Raw genomic sequence first — 27953 nt, 5'->3', positions numbered from 1 at the left:
CAGTAATTTCACCAATGATGTGCTTTTTCCTTACAGGAAGGCGGGGTTAGGCGTTGGTGTCGGGGCCATAAATAAGAGGGTCCTATGTCAGGGAAATTAGAAGTCAGTTAACATAAGCATATACTCGGAGCGAGCATTAGAGGGCTTTCCTAAACCACCCAAGCCTGCCGAAATTGAACTGCAGGCGGAAGAACTCAGAGAGCCGTTAGGAAGTTTAGAGAGAAAACCAACAGTAAGAAAGCATTTTCTCCTGGCTGACCGACCAGCTGTGCTTAAGGCAACATGAACGCTGTAGCCAGCACCTTGTTGTTTCCAGTGCTTCTGCTGCTGACCCACAGGATGGAGGAGCTGGTGGAGGCGTGCAGCTGTGCCCCGGCTCATCCGCAGCAGCTCATCTGCGACTCGGCTTTAGGTGAGTCCCACCGGCTACGCGCCGGCAGCTCGGAATGGAGCAACTCTGGCTGCTGCGAGGGTGGCTTGTGCAGCTGCAGAGGAATATGTTTAACCAGGTGGGCTCAGTCTTTTGAAAGATTTTAAAACAAAATGACTGCAGAGGTCCTTTTTGAAGAGAGCGCTGTAGAACAAAGGATTAAAAAAAAAAAACAAAGCCACCAAAAAGCCAAAACTACAGTAGCTGTTCTGCTTTTCTTGTTTTTCCAGAACATTTTGTGGTTACAAATTGTTGAAATACCTGTATTTTTACTTTTTTTTTTTTTTTTTTTTTTTTAAATAGGAACGGCTTCTATATTAGGTCCTAACTGAGAGTTAGCAGGGAAGAATACCTGAACTTTCAAATGGCTACTGCTAAAAGTATCTGTAATAGAATATTCCATCTCAGTAGATCTGCTATGTGTAAACTATGGATATAGATATTTTTATAGCATTTTGGGGGGAGTGGGGGGGGTGGGAAGAAAATAAGAGTCCCCAGTGATAACATGTTGAAACACTTGATCTTTGTTCTGCTATACTACAATTTATACAATTTCTTTAATTGGTTATTGGGGGGGGGGGGTGTTTGTCATTTTCAAAAAAATACTTGAGCAGGAAACCGATAGGCCCTTTATTTTCTGCAGATAAACTGGCTACAGCAGTTCTGTATAAATAAAACTTTCCAGTCTTTAGGAGAACTGTGTTTCATGATATTCAGGCAGCAGCATAGTTGTCAAACAATTTATAGAAAGCAACTAAAGATCTCAAAATCAGACTGCATGGGCATGAAAATATGTGACATTTTGCAGTCTTTTGATTTCATTAGCTCAAGCTAAGGCTGGTTAGCTTCCATCTAGTGTGAACAGTAAATGTAGAACATGAGTTTCTAAAGTGTCACAAAATTAGCATCTCTATGGGGCAGGCAATACCTTCTGCATACTGATTAATTGCTTTTATACCCTGACAGAAAATCTTTGTAGCCATGACAAACTCTCAGCTCTGTTTGTGGCCATCGGTTAAATTGTTTTTTAATCTGCTCATGTTAAGCAATCTTTTTCATTAAGTTACCTACACCAGGCATCACAAACTTGTGGTTGTTTAACCTGCAAAAAAACCCTGAAGTTGTGCTACCAGGAGCTTAACTATATATGTATACATTTAACTGTATTAGTCTGCTACATTCCTGTACACAAGCAAGTGACAGTTTTTCAACAGAACTGATACAAAGATTTTCCTCAATAAACAATTTCACAGTATAGAAGAAACCCAAAATACTCATTATGAGCCATCTTCCTTAGGGAAGACATTCTGGCCAGTCTTATGATATATATTAAGATGTATTCCATTCTTAGATACATCTTACAAATGGTAGCGATTTGCTACTTTTTATTTATATTTAAATACTGAAGATTGTAAAATAAAACTGCTTTATATTTGGACTTGACGTTCAAGCTCTCACTTCTATAAAAATTCCTGTTTAAGTCAACTGTACCTTTTGGCTAAGGAATGTTGTGTATCAAGGATCCCTTTGTTGAGTATTTATCGTTTTACAATAGCATGTCTATATATTATAAAATGATAGAGATGTAGATATTCTTTCATATAAATATGTGCATAGGTATTTGTACATGCATTGCATATTACGTACACATAAAACCTGCTCTAAGCATTTATGGATTAATTATTTGGCCGCAATATCTTGCGTAAGCAGAGCACAATGACTAAAGGAGCTGGAGAAGACCAGTGGAGTGGTCTGCCCTGCGTAGGAGACACCTCCACTAACCAGCCTGGCAAAGACAGCTCCTCCCTCCCTGATGCCAGAAGTCTTGTTTTTCACGGGTGTCCAGCAAAAAGGCTGTGGGCTGGCACTGCCCTTGGGATGGGGGCAGCACGAGGCTGGAGCCCTGGGCAGCACCATCCCCTGGGAATTAGGGCTGTGCCTCCACAGCTCTGCTGTGTTTTAGGGAAAGCAGGTCTGAAGCCAGACCTGTGCCCTTAGGGCCACCTGGGTCTTAAGGCAGATTGTGAAACCCAGGCCACACTAGTAAGTATCTCATGCAGTAGCACACTTCAATCTTCTCCTCTTAAAATCACCATACTTAATTTATTATTTTTTTAAAAGATTTAAGAAGATTAAAGATTAAATTGAAGTTCTGTACTTCAATGTCAACATTTTCATACTTCCAAAATATTGATAAACAAAGAAAGGGACAGCTCTTCAGCTGCTCAAATCTATGGCAGTTGAATTCTAATCCAGCTATCTGCTAAAACTATTGAATTTTTTTCACTTAAGTTCATCCATCTATGTGGCCACAAACATATTCCAGTATTTTCTTGTAGAATAAACCCCTAGCACATCTTGTTAAAAAAAAGAAACCATGCCATGCCTCTAAATTCCACAGTAAAGTAGAAACTGAGACAAAGCCTCAGTCTGGCTCATAGAGCTACTGACCATTATATGCACGTCAGTTACTGCATTATTTCTCAGTTTCACTGTATACCTGTGACATTTTTAATTTCCTTTAGGATCACTTGTGATTTGGGTGGAGTAAAAGTGGAGGTGGAGGGGGCTGAATCAATAGACATTAGTATAGCTGCTAACTGAATGTGTGAAGCCACTCGGAAACCTTAGCATTTATATGAGATACCCAAGGGAGGGGAATAAAAACCAACAGAGAAATTAATTAAGTCTGGGACAAGGTCTTTTCACTTTTACGATTGTTCATGTGATTAGTGCTGTGACAGTTTTGTCTTTTACTGCCAGGAGGCTTTTGTGGCTTTACTCTCTTTCTAAACACCCACAGCTACCACACAACCTGAGTAACTTGACAGAAATCACAGACTTTCTTACAGACTTAGAGTAAAAGAGAGCTGCCGGCCCTGCGAGGTGCTGGCTAAAGCTGAAGTAAGGGCTGAAGGAAAAGCCCTACAGCACAGGAAGAACAGCAGTGATGGTTAGTAAATCATGAGTGCCATGCTTGTCCTGCCATGCATTTGACCCTAGGTTTGGTAGTTTCCCACACAGCCTTAGGAGAGTGTGATTTTGTACAGATCTGAGCAGTTTGCATGAACTTCTCAGTAGTTTTAAATTTCAATTCTAAGAGGGGTAAATCCTCATTTGTAGGGAGTGCCTAGCACCATGAAGATACACACCTTTATAAAAAAAGGGAGAGACATTCCTCTTGTGTTCTTCTAAATGGTGCTGAGGCCCTCTTAAAATGTGCTGAATGCCCTCAAACCCCCATGGACACCCACACTTTTCGAGAAGACTTTCACTGGAAATGGAGACGGGAGGTTCATGAAATGGCAACGCCATGCACCACACTGCTCATTATCAGTGCTGAGCCCCCAGCCCCAGAAGAATTGAGGAGAAATGAAACGTGATGAGAACGTGCCATTTAACATTTCCAATTCAGTAGTGAGGCAACATAGTTTCAAGCCAATACAAGACAATTCCTCTGATAATGGTTTTTTGTTTTGGAGACAACCATGGATGCAATTGAGTTTATCAGACAGCATCAAGCTAACAGATTTCCTTTTTGCCACTGACTTCTGTCTTCCATCTTCCTGGACTTAGTTCTAAACCTATGTCAGATTAAAAATATCTGTAGAGAGAGATGGTATACATGGAGAAGACCAACTCCTTTCTAAAGTCTGTCACTTTTAATTCATGCTGATTTTTCCCCCTCAGGAACAGGCAAGGTTGTTTTTTGGATAACAGGGCAAATACGTAAATAACTTTGTATTTCTTTGCTATGTACCACCAGTACCCTTCCTTTGAAGTTAATGTGTTCTTTCTGATGTGAACTTCTCATTGGTTTTTCTTAAACATATATAGAAAATGATATTTTTACTGCATATTGCACACCACACTCCAAGAAAATGACTAACAGTTCTTGAGTATAAATAGATAAATAATATAGCTTCAGAGAATAGTTCTATAGCTTTGGAGAAGAGTAGCATATTTTGAAATATGATGGAAGCTTTACAGCTGGAGCTTGGCAGCATTTTCAGCCTGTTAAAATCTCATAAGATCACTGAGATCAGGCATTGTAAAGATATGCCAGATGATATATTAAACTTTAATCATATTTTAAAAAAACAGTGATTTTTTATTTAAATGCTGCAGAATTAATTTTAAAAGTCAGGTCCTCTGGGATAAAATTACAATATGCTATTTCTTTATTACCGAATTTCATATTAAAACTTCCATGGCTCAGTGTCCCACAATTTTGCCTCCCTGCAATATAATATCTAGTTTTGTACTAGAACAGATTACTTTTTACATTATTGGAGTGGGAAGTAACATTGTCTGATGGGAAAAACCAGCATGGGAAAATGTATTTTGTTCTTACTATAATCACCATAGTCTTAATCTCACGGAGTCTACTTGCTGTGAGCATTGTGATTATGCAGATACCGATTACCTGCATGTTTAGGTTGATGAGTGTCATGGTTTAATGACGAAACCTGGCTGAAACCAGGACAATGAGCACCTTCAGTGAGGGTTTTGACACAAAATTAAGCTGCTATGTAATTAATCTTCGTACGGTGTTCACAGAAACAGTAATAACCGTACCATGTAACAAAAGACCGTTAAAGACAGGGATGCACCAGACCTTAGTCTTCTAGGTTCTGAAAAGTAAAATAATTTAGCTTTACAGAACTCTGAGGGTTCCAACAGAGTCCAGGATCCTGGGTCAAAGGCCGCCCTTTCAGACATCCCACCGACAGACATGGGCTCAGGCAGCTGACCACTTGAGTTGCCTACAGTCTTTTAGACTTCTCCACAGCATGGGAAGACTACAGTACTTGGCATCTGATCTGCATTTATATTGTTGACCTGCCAAATGGAGGCAGGTCTTAATGCTTCATCGCAACGTCCTTCCTCTAGAGTGGAAATCGGTGACAATAACACGTAGGTGTATTTCTAGAGTAACTCGTCACTGACTGGAAAGGGTTATGCAGCCACCATTTCTCAGGGGTCCCACACAGAAATAAGAACCAAGTTTCTATTCCAAAAATTGTGAATTCAGTTACAGAAATAACGTACTGGACTTTCACTGTTGTTCTCTCTTGATCAACCAGAAAAGCACAGCACCCGAGCACGTTTCTTGTGAGAATTATTGTGAAAAAGAGGTTGTGAGATTTTACCAGTGCCATTGAAAGAGCATGTTGCCAGAACAATACTGCCAGAACTCTAATTATATTAACCAACAAACCATCTTAAAATCAGCTAGAAATTATACTACTCTCAAAAGTAACATTATTCACATGTGGTGGGTTTAATGCAGAGGTGCTGAGTATGAGGCAATTCTCTTACCCTCATGCCCTCAGCAAGTGGCTGAGAAAAGCTGAATTCCAGTCCTACATTCAAGAGTCTGAGTGTGCAGAAAATGATGTTGGTATGTAAGAATCATTAACAGCCATACCCTTACTTATGTCTACTTTTTGTTATATGACTAATACTCAAGTTCATTAACAAAAACTCTTAAGAATGACATATTGTACCCTTAACTCACATTTCAACAGACTCATAAATGATATCAATACCAAACCCACCTTTCACCTATTTTGACTGTACAATGTCCTACCAAAGTCAGTTACACAATAGCAGATAGGTTTCTTTACTTCTGTAAGTACAAAAGAAACATAGTATTTTTTTCTTGTCTTTTATGCATACTTTTGTACACATTAATAGTACTTTCAAATCAAATTTTATGGCCCCTAGGTAACCTGAATCCTAGGAAGTTATTTAAAGTACTTAACAAGTGCATCGCTTAAGAAGTGAAGCTCTTAAAAATATACCTGCAGCCCTGCAAAGGCCCATCTCTGGTACGAATGCCTGCATATTCCAATGAAGTTATAATTGCAGTACATATAAATGTCTTGGCATGATAGCCTCAAACTTCTAAATGCTTTCAAAAAACGACCACACCAGCGGCAGAGATGCTGTGCTGTTAGTCACCACTTACAATACCACGTTTGTGCCTGTCTTTGCTGAATGTTCGATAAAGCACCTCGACATTTATGTTCAATGACTTGTTGGAGTGCTGCTGTGGGAACAGCAGCCCGAGTCCTTCCATTCACACCTAACATTTAACAAAATGTAAGTGAAACAGCTTCCTAGGATAAAGACTGAGCTTCCTGTTTGGGAGTAGGAAGTATTACTTGAATGAAGTCAACAATTTGACTTGATCTCCAAGGTCTTTTCCAACCTAAATGGTTCTATGATTCCATAAAACTAATGCTACACCTACCTGAGGTTTCAAGACAGAAGCAAACATTTTGAGAACTTACTTCAAAATTCCCTGTCTAGTTAGCTTCCTAACTTACTTTCCAGTTCTGAATACAAGACTTGAATTGCGTTGCCAATGTGATGGAAGAAAAAGAAATAATTTCCAATCTCCTGTAAATTACTGTTCTTCAGAACCCTGCCAATTAAGCACGAAAATGGGGCTCTGTCTGGAAAAATTGCAGTCACTCTCCTTTTCTTCGCTTGTTGAACTTTTTCATGGCAGCGTTCCCAAAAGCTTAAAAGTTATAGCTGTAAAATGAGGTGGCATCATGAAACTGAACAACAGGACAGAACTTTAAGGGGCCAGATCCACTGATCACAACATCCCTGTCAATTAGAATGTAGCTGACAACTGTAAAATAATTTAGCTTTACAGAAAAAAACAGAGCTGAGTATTGTATAGTAAAATGAAATCTCAGAAGAATTATGCTAGTTGCCTGATTTAGAAATAACTCAGTAACACTGATTCATTGCTGAGTATGTTATAAATGTAGGACAAAAAAATTCAGGAACCGTGTTACTTCTATTTAAAAGCACGTATTATAGTGCTAAGAAACCAAACCCCACGATTTCAAAAACAACTTTCTACACACACTGTGTGGATAACAAAATTCAGGCTTAGAAACAAAGATTAAATAATATAAAACACAGGACATGAAAGATTGCCAAACTCTTAATCCTATTAATCTACCAACTTTAATCCCTAACTTTCTCATTAAAAAGTATCTCAATAACATGGGGTTTCTTCCGCACAGAGGAAGGGGCACAGAGCTATGAATGGAAATCTACAATAACATTATGTATGTTGTTCTACAGACTTTAAGAGTATAAAGAGAGTGTTATTCCTCAGCTGAAATTAGGCAGATGTTGATTACTAGTCAAATGATGTGGTATTTGAGGCTTGTGAAGTAGAGAGAAATATTTCTGGTAACATGAGCAGCAGCTGTAAAAACAGTGCAGAAAAATAAAACTGACCTTGAACAACATTAGGAAATCATGATATTTTTTAGGTAATACTTACGTTAAAAGAATACCACACATCTGTTAAAAATACACTCACCTCTTCTATTTGAAAGTTTATAAAAACTAGATTTAAAAGCCTTACTCTCATAAACTGAACGTATTCTCCTAATTAAAAAAAAAAAAGTAAAACCACATAATCTAATTTAACAAGGAAGCCAAACCTGATCAACTCTTGCCTTCAACAGAAGGAATTTTTGCATCCCAAGCCAAAAACACACAGAGATTCACAAAATCCTGACCTACCTGAGAGTCCTAATGAGCTTAAATATAGGCCTCCTACACTTTGAAAGCCTCAAATGGAAATGCATTTTGGGTGCAGACTAGCACAGATTTGTGTTAATAAAACTCAAAAGACTAACCAAATTCTGCAAAGCATTTATATCGAAAAATAATACAGTGCAAATTACTATCCATATGAAATGGTGATAAATAATCTTTGGTATCTGCTTTATCAACTTCAGAAGCATTGATGTGTTTTTCAAGGTTGAGCTTTTGAAACGCCGTGATTTTTTCTGAATAAAAATGCCACAAATAATGATGAACAATGAAATATCCTAATTTATCATCTAGAAACGAAAGGTGTTTCACTGCTGTCTTGTGTAACTGGGTAGAGGGATCCATACTGATTGAAGTATTAATCCTTTATTGGTGATCTTTCCCCTCAACATCCAACACATAGGTCTAACTCCTCCTTTTCACCTTGTTTTCTGTTTTGCATTGGGTTACAAGCATTTAGGTCTGGCCCAACACTTACTTTAAATTAGTCTTCCCCTTCAAAATTTTCTGTGCAGTTCTTTTAGCCCAAGTGATAAAACTTTACTATAAGGATTTGACTTTTCAGTTACAGATACGATTGTCATCTCACAACACCTACCTTCTCATGCAACTGGAAGCACTACCAAGACTAGGCATTGCTCTTGCATAAATTGCTTTTCACAGAATAAAGGAAAAAAGTCTGCTATTGTTACAGTTACATTCTTCAACAAGCTCTGCGGTTACAGATCCAAAACACTGGGGTCCAAATAGTCCAGTAGGTTCCACTATTTTTCTTTCTTGTGGTTTCAGGAACTGTGGCTCGGTTAATTAATGTGTTGCTGATTTGGTAATTTGACAGATGGCTATAAGCATTTATTGATGGAACGTCAGAAAACTAAAATACATAGCAGGAAAAATAAGACTGCCTTTACCTCCTAACTTAGCATAAACATGTTTTCAACTAAAGATTCCTTGACTTTGGGTCTAGGAGTTGTGGAGGAGGAGTGAATATTAACAATGTAGACTTACAGATAAGAAATCCATCCTGCAAACACAAAGATTTTTTCCGATTCACCCAGTATTGGGGCCAGCTTTGCTGCTGCTGCATTCTGTTCAGATCTAGAATTGAACTAGTACAACAGTTTCAAACATCTGAATTGGGTTACGGTTTGGAAATGAAACTACCATTTGCTGATCTGTCCTGTTGAAAGATAAATACATAGATGAGCTGTTTGCTAACCACATTTGCTCTTGTTTCAGCTGTTTAAAAGATCTTTCAATAGCATCTCGTTTGGTTCTCAAGAGAAAAGAAAGTATAGGGGTTTAATGTTAGGTTTCCATTCCCAAAATAAGGATGATCTAGCATCTGAGCAGATATCCTGAAGTAATCATCTCTCTCTCCACTGAAGTCTGAAACAATTAAAAGCTTGCATAATAATTCAGGAATCAATACTGCAAAAATATGGTTGCAGTCATCTTTATGTTGTAAGCATCAAAAGCAAAAACCATGGAATATTTGCACTGTATGGCTATGACAACATCAGACATTGGAAAGATGTGCCAGATTTATTCTCAAAGCAGTGTATTATTATATCTGTCTCATCACCAAACTGGTGTTATCCTCAGTAATTAGGCAGAACTCCTGTGGGAATCTACGACTCACTTTTGATCTCCCACAAACACTGCATGAACCATTTCAACAAAATGCATCAGTTTTCATGCAGTACCTAGATTTAACTTCCAAGCTGCCCCTGTCCCCGCAAGATCTAGAGTCTTCTGAGTAAGAAGAAAAAGATACGCAAATACTATGAAAGTATTTTTCAGAGGTGGTTATGGTGACCAGTAAATTTTGGCTGAAAAAACCCAACCCAACTGGTGGTAAAGCATTTGGACACCCGTGGCAGAAGTGGTCTCTAGATGACTGAAAGCACTTGACGTAGAAAGGATTGTGGCCATTGTAAACCATAAAAATGTATCTATATAAAATAGAAGAACAGAATGAAACGCACATATTTTGCATTAAAAGGATGGAACCTAAACCACACGGGTGCCAAATTCTTCTTTAAAGAAGTTAAAAATCAGTACAATAATGAACAGAAGATCAAGCTCCTCCAGTATTCCAGTAAACTCGTAACAACCAGATTCTGAAAGATCACAAATAAATTTGAGTCAATTTGCAAAATTGCAAGTTGCCTATGAGTTTACCTCAGGTTACTTCTTGTAAATAATGATAAGGATTTACATGCCTCCAAGTTGAAAACCAAGTAACTGAAGCAATAAAAAGCAGTAGAGCAGTTTTTGAAAACATAGAGTACAGAGCTTTTTGCATGCAGAACAGATCATGTCAACTCGAAATACCTGAAATGGAGTTACAGCACTAGCAGAACCTTTTTTTGGACTCAGAGCAGAGAAAAATGAAGAAAATTAGAAATGGGAACAGGATAAAAAGTAATGGCATCTTTATGAGATTATAGTTGGCAAATCTTTTAGCATGAACAGAGAAACTAGAATATTTGCTGTTAAGGGACTTGCTTTGAAAAGACCTTAAACGTTCCAGGTTAAGGGCAACTTATTAAGCCATAACATTATTCTCATGCTACTGGCACTTGATAGTATTACTCATTACTTTGTTGCATTAAAATGCAGCAGATATGACTGCTGCTCCAAGCGACATCTGTAACACATGCAAAGATTTCCACAACTGCTTACCATACCAATGGGTACACATCTTCTCTTACTAAGTGAATGGTACGTGAACACTCAAGTACCTACATACAGCACAGACACATCTACTGTATTTCACACCTCTCTTTTTCAGAGATTTCAAATAACTGAGATTAAATTACTGCTAATTCTTTTGGAAGCTAACATAGGCAAATCGAATACCAAAACGCAAATGTAAGAAAATAAAAATCTTCATTCTCCTAAAGATTGTTTCTAAATTTCTAAAATAATCTAAAATAATCTGCTTTAAAAAAATCAGAGTGTATGTAAAGCTACATATTAGGTAATTAATGACTGACTTTAAAACATTACTTTAATGTCAACCAATTTATAACTTTTGCCTTCTTTTGGACAAATTGCCTTCTTTTGGCAGCATGAGCAGTATCTGAAAGTGTAAACCAGTTACAGTGCTCCTTTTGTATTGCTAATACTTATTTCTTCCTTTCATATGTAATAGGAGAAATTATAATCTTTTCCATATACAGATACATGAATACATATTACATGAATATTGAAGCAAGTTAATCTGCTTTCTTCACTGGTGAAACTCAAAGCTTTACCATAAGCAAATGTGGCAAGTACGTCTGTTCTACAACTGGACAATTCAGCATATTTAGATAAAATACCCCAGAGCTGCCCAGGGAAAGCGGCAATGCTGCACAGATGGGACAGTTGCTCTAAAGGATGGAGTAGGACTTTTACAATCTTTCAAACCTTTTAAATATTTTGTAAGCAATGTAAGTCAGCGCCCAGTGCACACTATTGTATTTAGAATTCTATCCAAACTATCTATTCTATGTTATGTAATTTGTGCAGTATTGCTTCAAAGCTTTTTGAAGCTTTTTGATTTTTTATTTTTGGCTTATTGATTTTTGCCTGTTGTGACAAATTCCATGCAGATTCCTCTTATTTTTTGAGGTTAGGATTATTCTCCTTGCCTGATGACTTTTTTTTTTTTTCTTCCTCTCTGCAAGAAAAGTTAAGCATATCAAATGTCTAGTTTCCAATCTAAAGCCTTTTTTTTCCTTCTTTTTCTGTCGTATGTCTGTACTCATGGAACTCTAGTATTCAAAACTGTGTTCTTGGGTTCCTCTGGCAAGCTTTAATAGCATTACTTGCCAACGTTACTCTTCAAGAAAACAAGAGTTTGTAAGATTGGACCATAATATACCTTACAGATACAGTAGAGTATCTATGGCATCTAGACACAAAGAACGTAAACAAGATAGTGTGTCTATACTCTGCCTTGGGAGTTTATCTTGGACTTCTAGCATTATTTACCATAACTTGAGTTTAGGTGAATATGGTAGATGAGGCCAGTTCTGCTCAAAAACTGTTGGTTGGCTTTTCTGGTTGTTCACGTTTAATTTCTTGGCCAGTTACAGAGAGAGGTCTGACTTGAACTAGAGGAAATCTGACCTGTAATTGCGTATGCTGGCCAGACTACTCTGAACACAGAAATTCCACCTGGAGCAGCTCTTTGGTTGTAAGGAGGAATGAATTAAAGTCCCTTCTGTGATTTCAAGTTTCCTCTCCTCTCTTTACTTCTTTTGGATATATAAAATAGCATTGGATCTCACAAAAATGTTTGCAATGAGGCAAAATCCAGAAGAGCAAATCTCTTTCATCAATGTCTTTTGAGAAAAAAGACTTTATATATAGGCTTTTGATAAAAATATCTACACACCCCCAATCAACAGTGTCAAGATTTTTGGACAAGAATTTTTTAATTGAAACATCAACGTCCGAATAAACTCACGGTCTCTGTGGCTGGGGCTCCTGCAGCTGTCACCGTGGTATTTCCCCTACACCCGTATTTCGGGTGTGATCCTCCAGGAATTGGAGACCTTTAGGTAGCAAGTTTAAGCTACTGCACCCCAAAGAAGAAAGAAGTTCTGATAGATAAAAAATTTAAGTAATCTTACAGTGGAAGGGTGAGCACAAAGAGCTGCATATTGTGTATATGAATCTTTTAACTTAGGTGAAAGGACATACTTTTATATATGAGTTCATTTGAATATAGGGGCCTTCAAAATTATGCACATACATATTATGTGTCCATAGTTCTGCTTTATTTCACACTGCGTACTCCAACTGATCTGTAACTTCAGAAAAACACTGGTTTTCTATTTTTGCAATTTTGGATGCTTTCTTCTATCGGTTCCCATAAATATTGGGGATGCCATCCTCACCCCCTCCACATAACAACACACTTTTATTTGGAACCCTCTCCTTCTGCCACTTATGCCTTGTCCCTACAATACTGATCGCATCTGGCAACAGCTTGATTGGAGTGTCAGACACTAAAGAGACAGGTAGAAATAAGTACTAAAAAATCACTCCTCATATTTCAGGTGATTAAATTAAAGGGCTAAACAGAGACAATAAAATACAAGGTGTGAGGGGGAAGCCACATGCATCATTAGCACAACTTTGTTCATAACTTTTTAGTAACTTACATCTTTCTTTTCCTGTCAAGATAGTTTTGTAAGTCTCATTTCAAGGTTTTTATAGCAAAGCTGATTCTGATTATAAACTTCTGTCATACGAAGTAAACTTTAATTATTTCTTGTGAGGAGGACTGCTTAAAAATGATTAAATTTCTATTCAGATAGCTATGCCATAGTCTGTAAATTTTGTCTAAAGTAAAGTGGAGGCTACAACTGAAACAGACTTTTCCTCAATAAGCCTATTTGAAGGATGTCGCTACTCCTAGTTCTGATCTCAAATCTAAAAAGTGATCTAAATACCTGGACATATCAGGATTCTCTGCTCTATTTTCTTAAGGAGGCGTAACCTATGCCAAGCAGCAAGAATATTCAGCAGAAAGGATGCAGAAAAGAAATAGGAGACTTTCATTTGCAGTTTAGGTAGCTGCCTATTTTTGACTCACTGTCAATGATGGAGGTGCTGTTTCTAAAATTTGCCAGTGGCTTGGAGGTGCAAAAAAAAGACAACCCCCAGGGCAAGCCAGGAACAGAAATGGCTGGCACAGCCCAGAACTACGGCTTCCTCTGCATGTGTTCATGGACCTCAGGATCAATTGCAAGGCTAATGGACAGGATCTAGCTCTTATTTTCATGAAATATTTCACGAAAAGCAGCTAAGGCATCCTAGTCTAGACAACCTTGCCTTTGTATTCCCTTAACCTACCTATCTCTGAAGGGCTGAGGCTCATTAACTCTGGAGTTGGGGTGGGGTTTTTTGTTGTTGAAGTTTGCTTTAAGCTGCAACTCCTTAACCAAAAATATATTAATTTATGAATCTTAGGTATTACATAGTTTATCACCATTTACAATGAAAACTCCAGTGTAGCTAATATTTCAAACTGGATGCATCCATGGCGATAATAATCTCTTTTCATTCTAGAAGACAGTGAAATATTTTTCTTCTGACAAAAATCACATCCCAGAAAGAAAAATACTAAACTAAATCCAACTTAAGTAAAAAAAAGAGTTTAACAGTAATCTTTATTTCTCATAGTACTGTAATCTTAACACACTTGACAACTTAGTTCAGGATGTAGCTTGAGTGTTTTTAGAGTGCAAACAGATGACAAAAGAGATTTTCAAAGCTCCAAGTGTCTGCCTCCCTATCTGTCCATCTTTAAAATTTATACTCCTCTTAGCAAGTTTTTTATATTTTTATTTATGTTTTAATCATTTTTAGGTTTATATATTGAAAATAAGAATGCACAAAAGCAATTACAATTTCTTATTCTTATGTCCAGCAATATCTTCAATATTTTCCTATGTAAGTATTTTTTATTGTATAATTGCCAATATTTAACAGATGCTGGGAAAAAAAAATCTCATTTATTAATCAGTTTTTACCTTCTCCCTTATCTCCTACTAGGATAATATAGTTAATTTGGAGAGTAAACTCCAATTTAGTTTCCTTTTTGAAGGAGTAATATACTTTTGTTGAGTAAAGTTGCCTTTCTTCAAACAGTAGTCCTGTGACCAACAGGTTAAGGATAAAGGCTAAATAGCAACATCTTAAAACTTGTCCAAGTACAATAATACTATATAAAATAGTAACATAAAGAACATATTCTTTAATAACGCTAACTTGTAACAATGAGAATAATTCTTCACTAAACAGTTTTCCTTTTGTTAATACCTTAGAAATAACTCACTCTAAAAAATGCTTTTAAGGAACATCGAAATTTCAGTGGACAGCGCAAGGATTTACTCTATTCCGATTCCATCCATTATCTATGACTCGGTAGGGGGCCTGCACTATACTGCGCAGTTCATTGCGTTGCCTGTCATATTTCATTGTGTATGTCGCTGTAGTGATGTAAAATCAATCTAACAGCAGAGGATTTATTTTTTTTTTAAGCCACTAGTATAAGTAGTACCTCATGATCATAAAAATCTCTAAAACATGAGGTGATGGCACAGTTTATTTAAAGGTAAATAATCAGTGTAGCTAATTTCACAGAGAAATCACCCAGGTTTGGAAAAGATGCAGTTAATGCCTAACTTTCTACCTGTATTGTATATATAACACTTTGGTATTGTATAAACCCCAACACTTTTCTCCGGACTGTATAAACACAGATATATCCGATATGATATTTAGTTCTGTCCTTTACCCCATTCAAAATTACTTTTTGTTGACGCAAAAACGGTTTGGAGATGTTTATTACTATTCGGGAAAGAAGGAATAAAAATATTCTTAGCGAATTTCTAACAGAGAATGTCTAATAGACAGGACTCTTTCCTAAACAGACCATCGTCCTCCTAGAGCTGTGATGCGCTATGGCGCCGGCAATCCCAGCAGGGAGGGGGCAGCTCGGCACTGGGGACTCTGCAATGGTGGGAGCCAGCAACGGCCAGTAGCATTCCTGGTCTGAGGGTCTGCCTGGCCCCTGCACGGCTTTCATCACACTAACATCCTCCCAGTTCAGTTACCTGAGACAGCCTCCAGCTACAAAGTGAGGATAAAAGTTTAGATTTTACAAAAGTACCGTGAATTACAAAATATGAGTTCCACAGAAGTGCTGCATCCTACTACTGAAATATCAGAGTGAACGTCTTTTGAAAAACAGTATATGTTTTTAATGCAGAACGAATTTGAGACAGACAATTACTGGCATTAGAATATGAGGGTTATGCATATGTATTTCATATATGCAAATTCCTCATACGGAACCAATAACCGTCTGACAGATAAAATGACATTATTACACTAAACAACCAGAGGTTCTCAGTCAAACCGAGGAGAAGCCAAGCCAGCCATGGTATACTTGAAACCATTCCTTGAAAAGAAGTGCAGACTAGGAGGAATCCTAAGTTATAACCACCCTCTGAACCACGAGTGAAGAGAGGGAGATGGTTAGGACCAGGAATGCTAAATCAGGAAGTGCTTGTGGTTAAAAACAGAAGCAACCACATGAATCAGAGGTTTTAGGAGACAGCTAGACGACGCTGATCGAAAAAAAAGAAATATTAAAGCACAGAAAAAAACCCAGCAGGATTGAAAGGCCCAAAAAGATCCGTGTGCATTTGAATCTGGTTTCAGAATAGAAAAGCAAAAGCCAAATAATGAAAGATTTAGACATCCTGTAACAATAAAACTTTTTTGTCATTAAAAAAAATAATTAAAAAATCAATCTCAATTTGGTCTTCCTTCGCCATCTGGAAGCTTTCTCTTAAACAAACAAATAAATGAAACACACACAACATAAAAATGGTTTTCATTTTCTTCTACATACCCAGAAAAAGATCTCTTAATGACAAACCCCAAAATATACTTTCAGTCCTGCATAACTCCATGGAAACTCTTTGAGCTATCGTCAATCATCTGTAATATTCCTCTCAGAGGCTAACAAGCAGAATTTAATAAAAATATGAACATGAGTAATGTTTGAACATTAAACACAAGAGGAAAAGTAGTTTTAATTAACCTACAAATGTTTGCATTGAGTAGGCAGGAAAAGATTGCCTGTATATAAACTATCTTACGGTATTAAGAAAACAACGGAGCTAGCTCCTAACGGTTGTCTCACCCCTTACCTTCCATATTGAATGGACACTTTAATGAGAAAACCTTTTTTTTAGGAAGTAATGATGCAAAGGAAAGCATCGCAAAACAAAGCAACATGATTATAATTTGACCTTTCCAGCAGTATAGTATGCAGAATCCACAACACTTTTTATCTGGAATGAGATCAAAGCACTTAAGAAGTACTGTTAATTTGTGGGAACATAACACATCTGCAGATGATTAAAGAGATGATGCCACTAACCATTTGAAAAGAGGAATTTGCTGTTCATACTTTAAAAAAAATATTTTCTTCCAATCCAACCCATAAGACTAAAATACTCCTTTAAAAGAGTTTAAATGGCTTGGGAGGAGGGAGTGTTGTGCCAGAAGATAGATGCCTGAAGCTTTGAAGCTGTAGGCACCAGCATCATGTTGATTATTACATCTAGTTTACTCTGCTAATAAGTGAGGAAATGAGAATTGCCCATCATTAGATGGGACTGACCTCTATTATGCTGTAATACAGTCTGGGTTTCTAATTTCTTTTCTTTTGATATGATGTTAGGAGGTCAATCTATCAAAGAAGTCTTTGTTGGGGAAAACCACAATTTTGATGCCAAAAGGTTTTCCTCTGCATCAGCTTTATGGTTTTTTCAGTGAACTGGAAGTATGAGGACTTCACTGTAAGAGTGGTCAAACCCTGGGACAGGGGCTGAGGGAGGCTGCAGAACTCCCATCCTTGGAGATACTCAAAACTCAGCTGGTCACACACAGCCCTGAGCGTCCTGATTCAAGTTGAGTGAGAGGTTGGACTAGGTCTCCAGAGACTCCTTCTAACCTAACTTACTCTCTGAAACCTCATGCCTGTTTCACAGTTATTTTGGTAGAATGGTTCCTTTCAGCATGGAAAAAAAAAAACAAAACAAAACAAAAAAAAAAACCAAGATAAAGGAGAAGGTGCCTGAGAGTTGCCCTCCTGCTGAAGAATATTTTCTGGTCTCTTTCATACCTGCAGATGCCAATGTCCTCACACACATCCGTATCTGCCCAGTGAGAACTGGACTTGAAGTGGGGTTCAACTGCTGATTGCTCCAGCCTTCACCAGTATCTCTCCATGCAGATACAGATCGTTTGCTCTAACAAGTACTACATCTGCAGAGGAGCTGTAATAGCAGCCTCCCAGAACAAAAACAGGACTCTGAGTACCTTTGGGGGATAGAAGTCCCCCCAAAATATTTTGGCCATATACTATATTCTTAGAATCCTGTTATCCTCTGTGCCTAATAATCCTGGTATATTTTAAACAGCATATACAAGAGGGATGCTCAAACAAACAGATAGTAAAATAAGCCATTTCTTCTTTCATGAAATCTCCTACCTTCCTTGTTTGAAGAACAGGAATTTTTTTTAAAAAAAGTGTCAAAAGAGGGAGTAATTAATTTATACAGGTTAATACAATTAATGACATCTTATGAAAAATTCTAAAATCTATAATTTCAGAAAAGTGAATTAAAGACTATTCTCTTCTTGTCTTCTGATTTCATACATAAAATTGATGCTTTAATCTGGCACAATCTTTCAGAGTGTTAACTTCAAGTCTATTTAATTGATCAACAATTCTTCTGTCATCAGCCAAAGTGTCCCTTTCTTTTGCTCACTGATTATAATGATGACTGTTTTAAACAACTGTATGGGATTAAAGTCTTTCAAAGATTTTGATAGATAGTTTTTGCCAAAACCGAGTGGTAACTTAATTCAGGTTTCCAGATTCATGGAAAATCAGATTTATATCATAGGCAGCCCACTTAGTTTTATTTTCAGAAATCAATTCCATCTAGTGTTATAGTAACAAGCCTTAAAATCTAATTCTAGCTGAAGTGTAAAGACAGTGCTAAATATTTATCAATATAATTTCTGCTACTGATTGTAAAATTAGGCATAGGCTTATCTGCATTTAAATCTTTTTTCTATTACAGTGATTCGAGCAAAAATATCCAGTGAAAAGGTGGTTCCTGCCAGTGATGATCCTCTTGATACCCACAAAATGATCCGGTATGAAATCAAACAAATAAAGGTATATGGCATCACTTAGCTATTTTGAAGTTCAATGCTGATAACCTATGTATATGACTACAATTTAGCCCTAAATGCTTTAAAAGCTGGAAAAGGCTCTAGCTGCCTCCACAGTTAGACCCAGGTGAACTACACAGAATAGATCAGAGTAGGAATAAAATATATAGGGGGGGTGGGAGGGGGGTGGGAAGGGGAGGAAGAAAAGAAAGCTGTTCTGACATTCATGAGTTGTTAAATAACTATTTTGATGAAAATTTTTGTTATTCATGATTGATTTATGAAGACTTTCTGAAAACTTACTTCAATCTATGAATGGTCTTCAATACATTTGCTGTTTCTAGTGGATACTTGATCACCTATGTTGTATTATGATATATCCACTCTCTGACTGGATGTTGCAAACGTTATAAACAGAGGAAAGCATTTCCAGCTGAAATAGCAAGGACCTTTGTTCATCAGTGAATAGGGTTATTTGCAAAAACAGGAGTCCTTCCTTGATATTCATATAAACAAAAATCCATTTGTATGAACATTGCTAGGAAAGCAAACACAAAATGGGAGCACCCAAAAGGACACTCATTCAGAATCTCACAGGACTTTTCCATCATTTGTTCAGCTCCAATAAGGAGATATATTCATTAATATATTTTAAGACGACATATCTTGATCTCATTAAAGTCACTGTCAAACTCAGTGATGTAAAGCCCACGATCTACCTGGTTTTGGAATACACAAAAAATCGGTAGTCTGTTTCAATTAAGATATGTTTGTGTGCATCAGTGGGGTTTTTTGGTTGGTTGGTTGGCTGAAGTTTTCTAGGTGGTTTTATCTTATTTTTCATAGCATACTGTTTTGAATTACTTGTACTGATTTTTATTATTACATTTACTGGGAACACTTAAGGAGAACACTATTAACAGCTACATGCTTCCAAAAAAAATTCAGTCCTTCAAATTGTATTATCAGTAGATCACCTCACAGGAGTTTTACTAAGAAAAATCTACAGTAAACTAGAATATCCTAAAATATTCACAAGGATGGTTATCACACATGACTTCTGTTAAGGTTTTATAGCAATTTCAACAAGCCGTTCTTTTCACCTTGCTAAAACAAACCCACAAACTCTTTAACATCTGCTATTTCTGTCTTCTGAAATGATTTATGGCATTTTCAAATGTTTCTTTACAGAAATAATTATATAAATACCAGAGCAATTCTCTTTCCTCCCATTAGCATTTTAATTTTCCGTTGCTGCTCTCAACACTTCAGTAACTTTATAGAAATGCAAATCATCTTATACTTCATCACAAAAATGAAGAATGAGAAGTCTAGTCTGTTTTATTGCTTTCAGTCTATAATCCTGTTCTTCAGTAACAGCACACTGAAATCTTTGAAATATTGGAACTCCTTTGGAGTTTCTCCTAAATTTTCGTAAGTGGAGGCCTATTCAAACCTCAGGCATCAGTAAGAGATCTTCATTTAATTCCACTAAGCTTCAGAAGGCAAGTCAGTTAGGACTAGACAAACCAGAGAGATTTATTTTCTAATAAAAGATGCTCTACATCATACATACAAGCTTAGATTAAAGACAAAGGGATCATAGCAGTCCCACCCTCCAAATTCATACTCCTGGCCAGAAGCGAGTTAAGAAGAGAGAGGAGCTGAGGCCTCCACCCTGGCACGCAGGCTGCTCGGCTGCCCTGGGACCCAGCTCCCTGCTCAAACCCGGCAGAAGGATTTTCGTTTAAAATCTCCGCAACGGAGAGCAGGTGAGCGAACAGGAGCTTCTGTAAACTGCAAATCTTTTCTGGGGCGGCTAGCGAACTCTGGGGCACTGAAACAAACCCATACAGGCCACTGTGCCCGCGCCTGGGAAACCATACAGGAACTGACGCAGTGACGTAACCTGACATATTAAAGCATACAGCTCAGAGGAGGCATACCAGTGAAAAATAAGCAGGACTGTGTATACTGAAAAGTTACTGAGAAACATTCACCTTTAAATTAACAGATGTTCTATAGGAATGTGTTATGGATAAAGTCTGCATCGTTACAAAAGTAAAAAGAAGAACTGTAAATAGTTCATGCCTGTAAACATTTGTAGGTGTAAAATAATCAATTAAAATAATATAAAATTGTATGCAGTTGGCCAGACTTGGCCACCCCCATGGAGCAGGATGATTTACAGACTAATATCACAGAAATAGCTTGCCAGAGATCTTCAAATTGAGCCTCACGGATTGGTGGCCTCATCTGTGTATCTCGGTTCCCTCAATAACTGAGCACTCGGTTGACCAGAGCAACAACGTGATAACACTATTTCTTACCTTCCCCCTCAGATGGATAGCATCTAAAAGAAGTTAAATCATCAGTGTATGTCAAACGGTAGAATATTCCCTTTTCACTATTGCAGTTTTTCTTGAGTGCTTGCGGACTGATTTCCCATGCCGTAAATGTGATGCCCTGCAGTCACGACAAACTGAACAGTCCTGTCACTGTCAGATGGCACCGATCACGAGTTTCTGGCTAACCCTCTGCACAAGCATCTACAGCACTGGAGGGATATGCTAAGAATTAGCTTCATGTAACACAGTAAGAATAGATTCTCTAATCATCTCTTTTGAGCTGTAGTATCTATCAATATACATATTGATGGATACTAAACTAAAACATTATTATCAACTTGGTATTAGTTTTGATGAATATTTTTAAAGCCACACTCACAGTCATTTAAAATTCATTAAATTAAAATTCATTTAAATTCATTACATTGACTTCCCTCAGCAATTCTTCTCCCCTTTTGGGAAAGAAACACAGAACCTATAGAGGTTACATTTTACTGCAACTGTAAATCCAACAAAATGCTGCTGTTTCTCTTTTATATTACTCTCTGGGCTGTTTGACATGTAACATTAGTGTGGCTGTTTATGCTACTTCTGTTACAAAAATTGTATTTTTGTTATTTTAAATCCAGTGCATTAGGCTTAGCATTAAAACATTTCTGTCCAAAAATACCGATATTAAATATGATTTTGCTATTAATTTTCAGAAATAAAAAAAAAGAATAATAATGGGGTTTATTAATTTAATATATATGGGTTGGCATGTTAAGAAGCTATACAATTACTGTTCATTTCTCTTTTTTTGTAACGTTTACAGCATTATACTAAAGAGAGAAAAAAATACATTATTTACATACAATTGAAAATTTGTCTTCATAATATTCTTACTGACTTGGTCATCATACTTCCTCTGAGGAGCCAGCTAAATATCAAAACAGCGCCATTAGCTTTTGTGATGCTTTGTCCTGTATTGTCAGAGTACCAAAGTAAGGCCCAAGATATTACTGTCATACCTGAAGTCAACACATTTTACCAAACTGAACTAGCATAAGCAAAATTGCTAAGTATTTTCCACACGAGCTGCATGGATGGAAACCCACTGAAAGAATCAGAATCCTTTTACAAGAGGGTGGGTCCCCTCACAGTGGGAATACGAGGCGGTATTTAAGCTAAACACAACAGTATTTATGCTTTATAATAATGCATGCAGTTTTAAAGCTAGATATTAATCACTATATAAAGCTAATAAAATAAGCCTTGATATAGTTGAAAATGCTTGGATAATAGAGAAGGATGTAATTAGTATAACAGCAGCAAGCCTGAGATACTGCAAATCATATAGATAGTTTTAAAAGAAAAGTATGCTAACATCGTCAAGCAATAGCCATGTACGGGTCTCAGTTACATACCTCAGAAGGACAGGGACAATTCAGACTTTAGTACACATCTCTCGGTTCTCCCAGTCCCTCGTCCTACTCTCCTACCTCAGCAGAACCTCAAATGTAAATGGACCACACCAGAATGCAGCACTGAATCAAGCCAGCTCATCCCTTTACAGAGAAAGCTTATCCTTTTACACTTCCAGGAGATGGGAGAATACGACTGAGAAGATCAAATGTGATTTACTGAATTAAACAGAAGGTTATAAACTTAAGAAATGCTTTAATAAATAACTAGGTCAAAACCTGAGATAGGTCAGACTGCAGTTTAAACAAAACCCCAACCAAGCAACCAAAAAAACCCCAACAAAAGAAACATTAAACTCATTTATTAACTAGATCTCCATTGTAAGTTGGCATGGATGTTTATCTTTTTTTTTTAATACCTAAATCAATTTGTGTTGTCTGCATAATGCCTCTTAATTTAGATCAAGTGATGAGGTATTAGAAAAGAAGTTGCACCCTACTGTCCATCCCAGCCCAGGATCCTGAACAGAGAGAACACGGATCAGAGGATACCTGTGCAGCTCACAGTCAGTATGTACTAGGCACCCATGCCCAGTACTCATACCCCGAATAGGGCAGATTTAGGCATAGCAGAAGCAGGGGATTCAAGTTTCAAAGACAGCAGGAATCCCAAGGAAGGCCTGGGGCTCCTGCCGAGGTGGGGGGCTGGCGGTCAGGGAAGTCCCTGCCCCAGGCCGCTGCTTCCCTGCTCCGCCGTCTCCCCAAGAACTTCTATTTTGGGCTGACACACCACGCTGATTTAATAAAATTAGATGCATTTCATCATCATTATATAAATTTTCCTATTATTTTCACTGCTGCTTTGTACAGGATACCAGTTTGGTTTTTTATTTGGTTTGTTGTGTTTGGTTTTTTTCTACTAAGCATTTCAAAATCACACCTAATATTTTTGGATCAGAAGCCCAATTACAACAGCTTTGGCTTCTTCCATTCCATAAACAAAACCTCAGAAAAATCAACATATTACCGTGTATTTTCCGGTGCCCTGTACTATTTAAATCTCCTGAGAGAACTTGAGCAAGAGGAACACATTTTCCAGTGACGCCAGCTGCGACTGGGAGAGCCTGCCCCTGGGAGCTGGGAGCCTTGCGACCGCCCGTGGCTGCCAGCACACGGGATGAGGTCACCAAGCAGGGCCCCCAAGGCGCTGGGAATTCGTTATGTCACATTAGGCGATGACAGGCGTTCCGAGGCTGATTAGCATCTTACGGTTCCTTCTCACATTTGGACACAACTGAATTCAGTTTGATCTTTAAACAGCTTATTTAAGAATTATTTTCCTAGTTGGAAAAGCTAGTTAAGGAGTGGGCAATCTGAACGCTGCGCAGGCTTTGATCCTGAACCTATCCGTTTTGGTTTTATCCGATCCCATTTTCCAACCGTTATTTGAGAAGGATGCATCAGGCAAAACTCTGGATGTGGAAAAGGAGCTTGCTTTAATGACTGAATATAAGAACAATGCTCCGTTTCTTAGCACGTTTCATGTCCTTGAAGACATGCATCATTACAATGGTCAAGATAAAATCTTCCATATTAATATATCAAGAATTTTTTTCATCTTACAGTGCTGTAGCACCTTGTTTAAGATGAATGTGGTCTCTGCATTACTCCTTAAGTGGAAGATGCCAGTAGAATATAAATTGGAAAAGCTTTAAAGAGCCATTAAAAACACTGAAAAAGCACATTTAGAAACTTAAAAAAAATATTAAAAATAATTTAAAAAAAACCACAAAACAAAAAAACAAAGATCTAATTTCCTTCTGAAAATAATAAGACACATTTCATTTAGTGCAGAGAAGGTGTCTAATTTTTGGTATTTTCTCTTATAAGTTCAGACTCTATAGCTTTCATTAAAGAGCTGCACCATATACTTCTTTCAGCTGTTACTTGCAACAGTTTATTCATGTTTGTTTTTCACTGCTGACTTTCTGTTTCTGAACATTTTCAGATGTTTAAAGGCTTTGAAAAGCTCAAGGATGTTCAATATGTCTATACTCCTTTTGATTCGTCACTCTGTGGAGTGAAGCTAGAAGCTAACAACAAAAAGCAGTATCTTTTGACAGGTAAAATGTAGCAAAACTAATATACCTATGAAACCAAAAATAACAGCTTAGGTTGTCTTCACAAAAATATGCAAGCCTTTGTTAAAAAAGAATATATTTTTGTACTAAATAATACAAACACTACACAATGTAAATATTTTGTAAAGCTGTAATTATACTGTGATCTTATGTGTTTTCCATACTTCATCCAACAATCTTAAAGTTTTAAAGGAAGTCAAGGTCAGTAACTATGTAATTAGTAAATAGGAAGTATGCGATTATTTGTTTAAAAGCAACAGTACCGATTTTCCCAGGAATGTAAACATGCTTAATGAGACACCACATGCCTACATGTATGCAGATTTGGGGTTCTAATTACAGATTATCATCATCTTTTGAAAAATATCCTTCTTACATCTTTTACGTTTTTTTCAGCATGCAATCAGCAGAATAGTTCTCTCAGTTGTAATTACATTCATTGAAAAAAGGGTGAAATGTGACTAATTTGGTGCAGTTACTTAAAAACTTTAGGTATTCTTGCAATTCATCCCAGTATTTAGAAAACAGTTTTATTTGCATGCCCTATTTTTCATGCTGTAGGTCAAATTTCAAGTGATGGTAAAGTCCTCATCCATTTGTGCAACTACATTGAACCATGGGATGATTTATCCTTGTCTCAAAAGAAGAGTCTTAATCAGAGATATCAGATGGGCTGTGGCTGCAAAGTAAGTACAGAACGAAACTCTGTCTGATGGTGGAGCCCACCTTACAGGCACTAGCAGTTTTTACTGGTGGGAACTGTTCTCTTATACACCATATACTTCATAATATTTGAGAATAAATACCATTTTAAAGAAACCTGCAATGTACTGAATTAATATGCTATTTTACGTTTAGATTACTACCTGCTACATGGTGCCCTGTTCAATCACCATGCCAAATGAGTGCCTCTGGACAGACTGGCTGATCGAAAGAAAGCTATATGGGCACCAAGCCAAGCACTACGCCTGTATCAAGAGAAGCGATGGCACTTGCAGCTGGTACCGAGGTGGTCCTCCCCCAGAGAAAGAGTTTATTGATATCAGCGAACCTTAAAAAGATCACTTCCTAAAAAGCTTTGGAGTCTAATTCCATCAAACATTGCACGCTCACAGCTTTGAATTGCCATCGTCTAATGTATCTGTTGCTTAGAAACAAAAACAAATTGTCCTGTACAGCTGAAGTACGAGTCTGTGGAATTGGCACTCACGCCAGATGAGGAACAAATCTCCTGGAGGTAGCTGCTCTGTACAGTTATGCTTTGTACAGAGAGGCTCAAGCTGAGAGTGCTCCTCTGTGTCCTCTAAGGCATAACAAGTTTCCCTTTTACCCATATGAATGTATGAGAACAAAATAATTGCCAGAGTTTTGCCCCCTATTTCTGTTAACCTACAGATTAAGAGAGCCCCAGGTTTTATTCAAAAATGTTTCTGATGAACTACGGAATGTTTTATATAACTATTTTTTTCTGTATGAAAGTCTTCTGATACAAAAGAATTATTGTACAGTGTATATGTAAAGTATTATAACAATGTGCTATTAAAAGAAAAAAGATTAAAAATTCCCTGTATTTCCTTATCTGTTGAAACAAGTTGAACGCTTCTGTGATTAAAACAGTACGTGCTCCATATTTTGAGTGTTACATCACAGCTTTCTTTATCTACAGAGTTGTAACTTGCTTTGATAACTAAGTTAAAAAACAGCCTTGATAATCAAAATCCTCTTACCCAAGTCGATACTGCTATGGACTACTATACCTTGCTGAAAGAGAAGCCAGATGTTCTAATGCTTCAGCATTTTATGGAACCAACACAAATAATGACAGGCTAAAACTGCTTTTATTTACAGAAACCATGTCCATCATCACAGCAGCTGTAGTACTTGATAGTGCCTCTCTAAATATGTGATTAGGTCATTGTATTTCAGCACCGTTAAGAGCCTTGGCTTTAGAAACTCCTGTAAAATATATATGCAATATATATCGAATAACTTACACTGCAAGTGATTTCTAAAAAGCTCTCAAATATTTCACCATATTTTAGTTTAAATTTACATTAATGATTTTTCATTCATGAATACCAATCATAATCTGTCTTATTGAATTTTGTAACTCATAAACTTATACTAGAAAAGTTTTACCACATATTTTGCCTTTTAGTTTTTTAGTGTTCTGACTTTTATGAATTGATTACTGTAGTTAGTAACTAATCTCATACGTATTTAAGTTTACAAAAGTAACTCAATTCATAGTGGTAAAACTTAAGAAATTATTTCAGTAAATGCCAAAGTTTAGACAGTGGTCCAGCTGCTTGGGTTCTAGAAACTGAATGAGAACCATCGTGCAGGATATGAATCTGTAATAGCTGCCATTTCTGATATATTTTACTCTCCTATTTTCTTCATTGGGTTTCTTTCACTTCATTCTAATTTTGGCTAGAAATTGCTCTCACATATTCCACATATGAGAATTTTTAACAAGAGGCAGAGATTTAGACAGTTCTGTTCTCGTCTGGTTAGATCAAGTCTATCTCAAGGTTTAACACAAACGCTTTACTCATTCCTGCTAACCATAGTGTGATGTTTCCAGCCTATGGGCTCATTAAGAATCAAAGCTGTTACTGCCTGTTGGTTCAAGGGTCCAGTGTCCCAAATAGCTCCTTCAGTCTGTTTCCAACAGAGTCCTTACAAAATCATTGGGACTCCAACTTACATAGAAGATACGTACATCTTTAAGTGTATGGGCATCTTCCATTTGATTCAATGAAGTTGTCATTTGGACACAAACCTCAGCGTGCCCCATGTACCTTGTCACCCCCTAAAGGATGTTGTATTGGATATATAATGCATACTTGAAAAAAACACCTGTATAATGTGACTTTTGTGACATATTCTGCTCCTGTTTCTAATGTTTGTTTTGACAATTGCATGAATCCGTATTTAAAGGATAGTTTTGAAAACACTGTTGTGAGAATAAGTATTTTTTACTTTTTTTTTTTTTTTTTGTGGCTAAATGTATGCAATTCCAATGAAGTGCAAAGGGTGCAAGGCCAACAGGAACGCATGCCATCATTCCTTTGAGGAGCATATGTTCCTCAATAGCCAATGTTTCGTTATTTACTTTAAAGCAGTGTTTCTCTTTTAAGTTACAATCCTAAATCAAAGCACCATATATTTGTGCTGCCAAATGTAAAGCCTAGCTTGTTTTCTGTTTTGCTAAAGACAAACCAAAAACTACCTAACACTAATCTGGACCATGGACTTATTATGG

At 37.2% G+C, this 27953-nt stretch overlaps 2 protein-coding genes across 2 annotated transcripts in view; one reads left to right on the top strand and one right to left on the bottom strand.

The window, feature by feature from the left end:
- Nucleotides 1-27953, bottom strand: part of SYN2 (synapsin II) — a 191001-nt gene that overhangs the window by 61775 nt on the left and 101273 nt on the right. The gene's annotated exons all lie outside the window — the stretch shown is intronic.
- Nucleotides 4-27953, top strand: TIMP4 (TIMP metallopeptidase inhibitor 4). The gene is made up of 5 exons (XM_037385296.1): nucleotides 4-412; nucleotides 18700-18797; nucleotides 24553-24667; nucleotides 25247-25371; nucleotides 25544-27953. The coding sequence occupies exons 1-5, from the start codon at nucleotides 283-285 to the stop codon at nucleotides 25739-25741; spliced, it is 666 nt and encodes a 221-aa protein (XP_037241193.1). The 5' UTR covers nucleotides 4-282; the 3' UTR covers nucleotides 25742-27953.

The sequence above is a fragment of the Falco rusticolus genome, chromosome 4, assembly GCF_015220075.1.
Source record: "Falco rusticolus isolate bFalRus1 chromosome 4, bFalRus1.pri, whole genome shotgun sequence".
Taxonomy (NCBI): Eukaryota; Metazoa; Chordata; class Aves; order Falconiformes; family Falconidae; genus Falco; species Falco rusticolus.
This window is presented reverse-complemented; position numbering and strand designations above follow the sequence as displayed.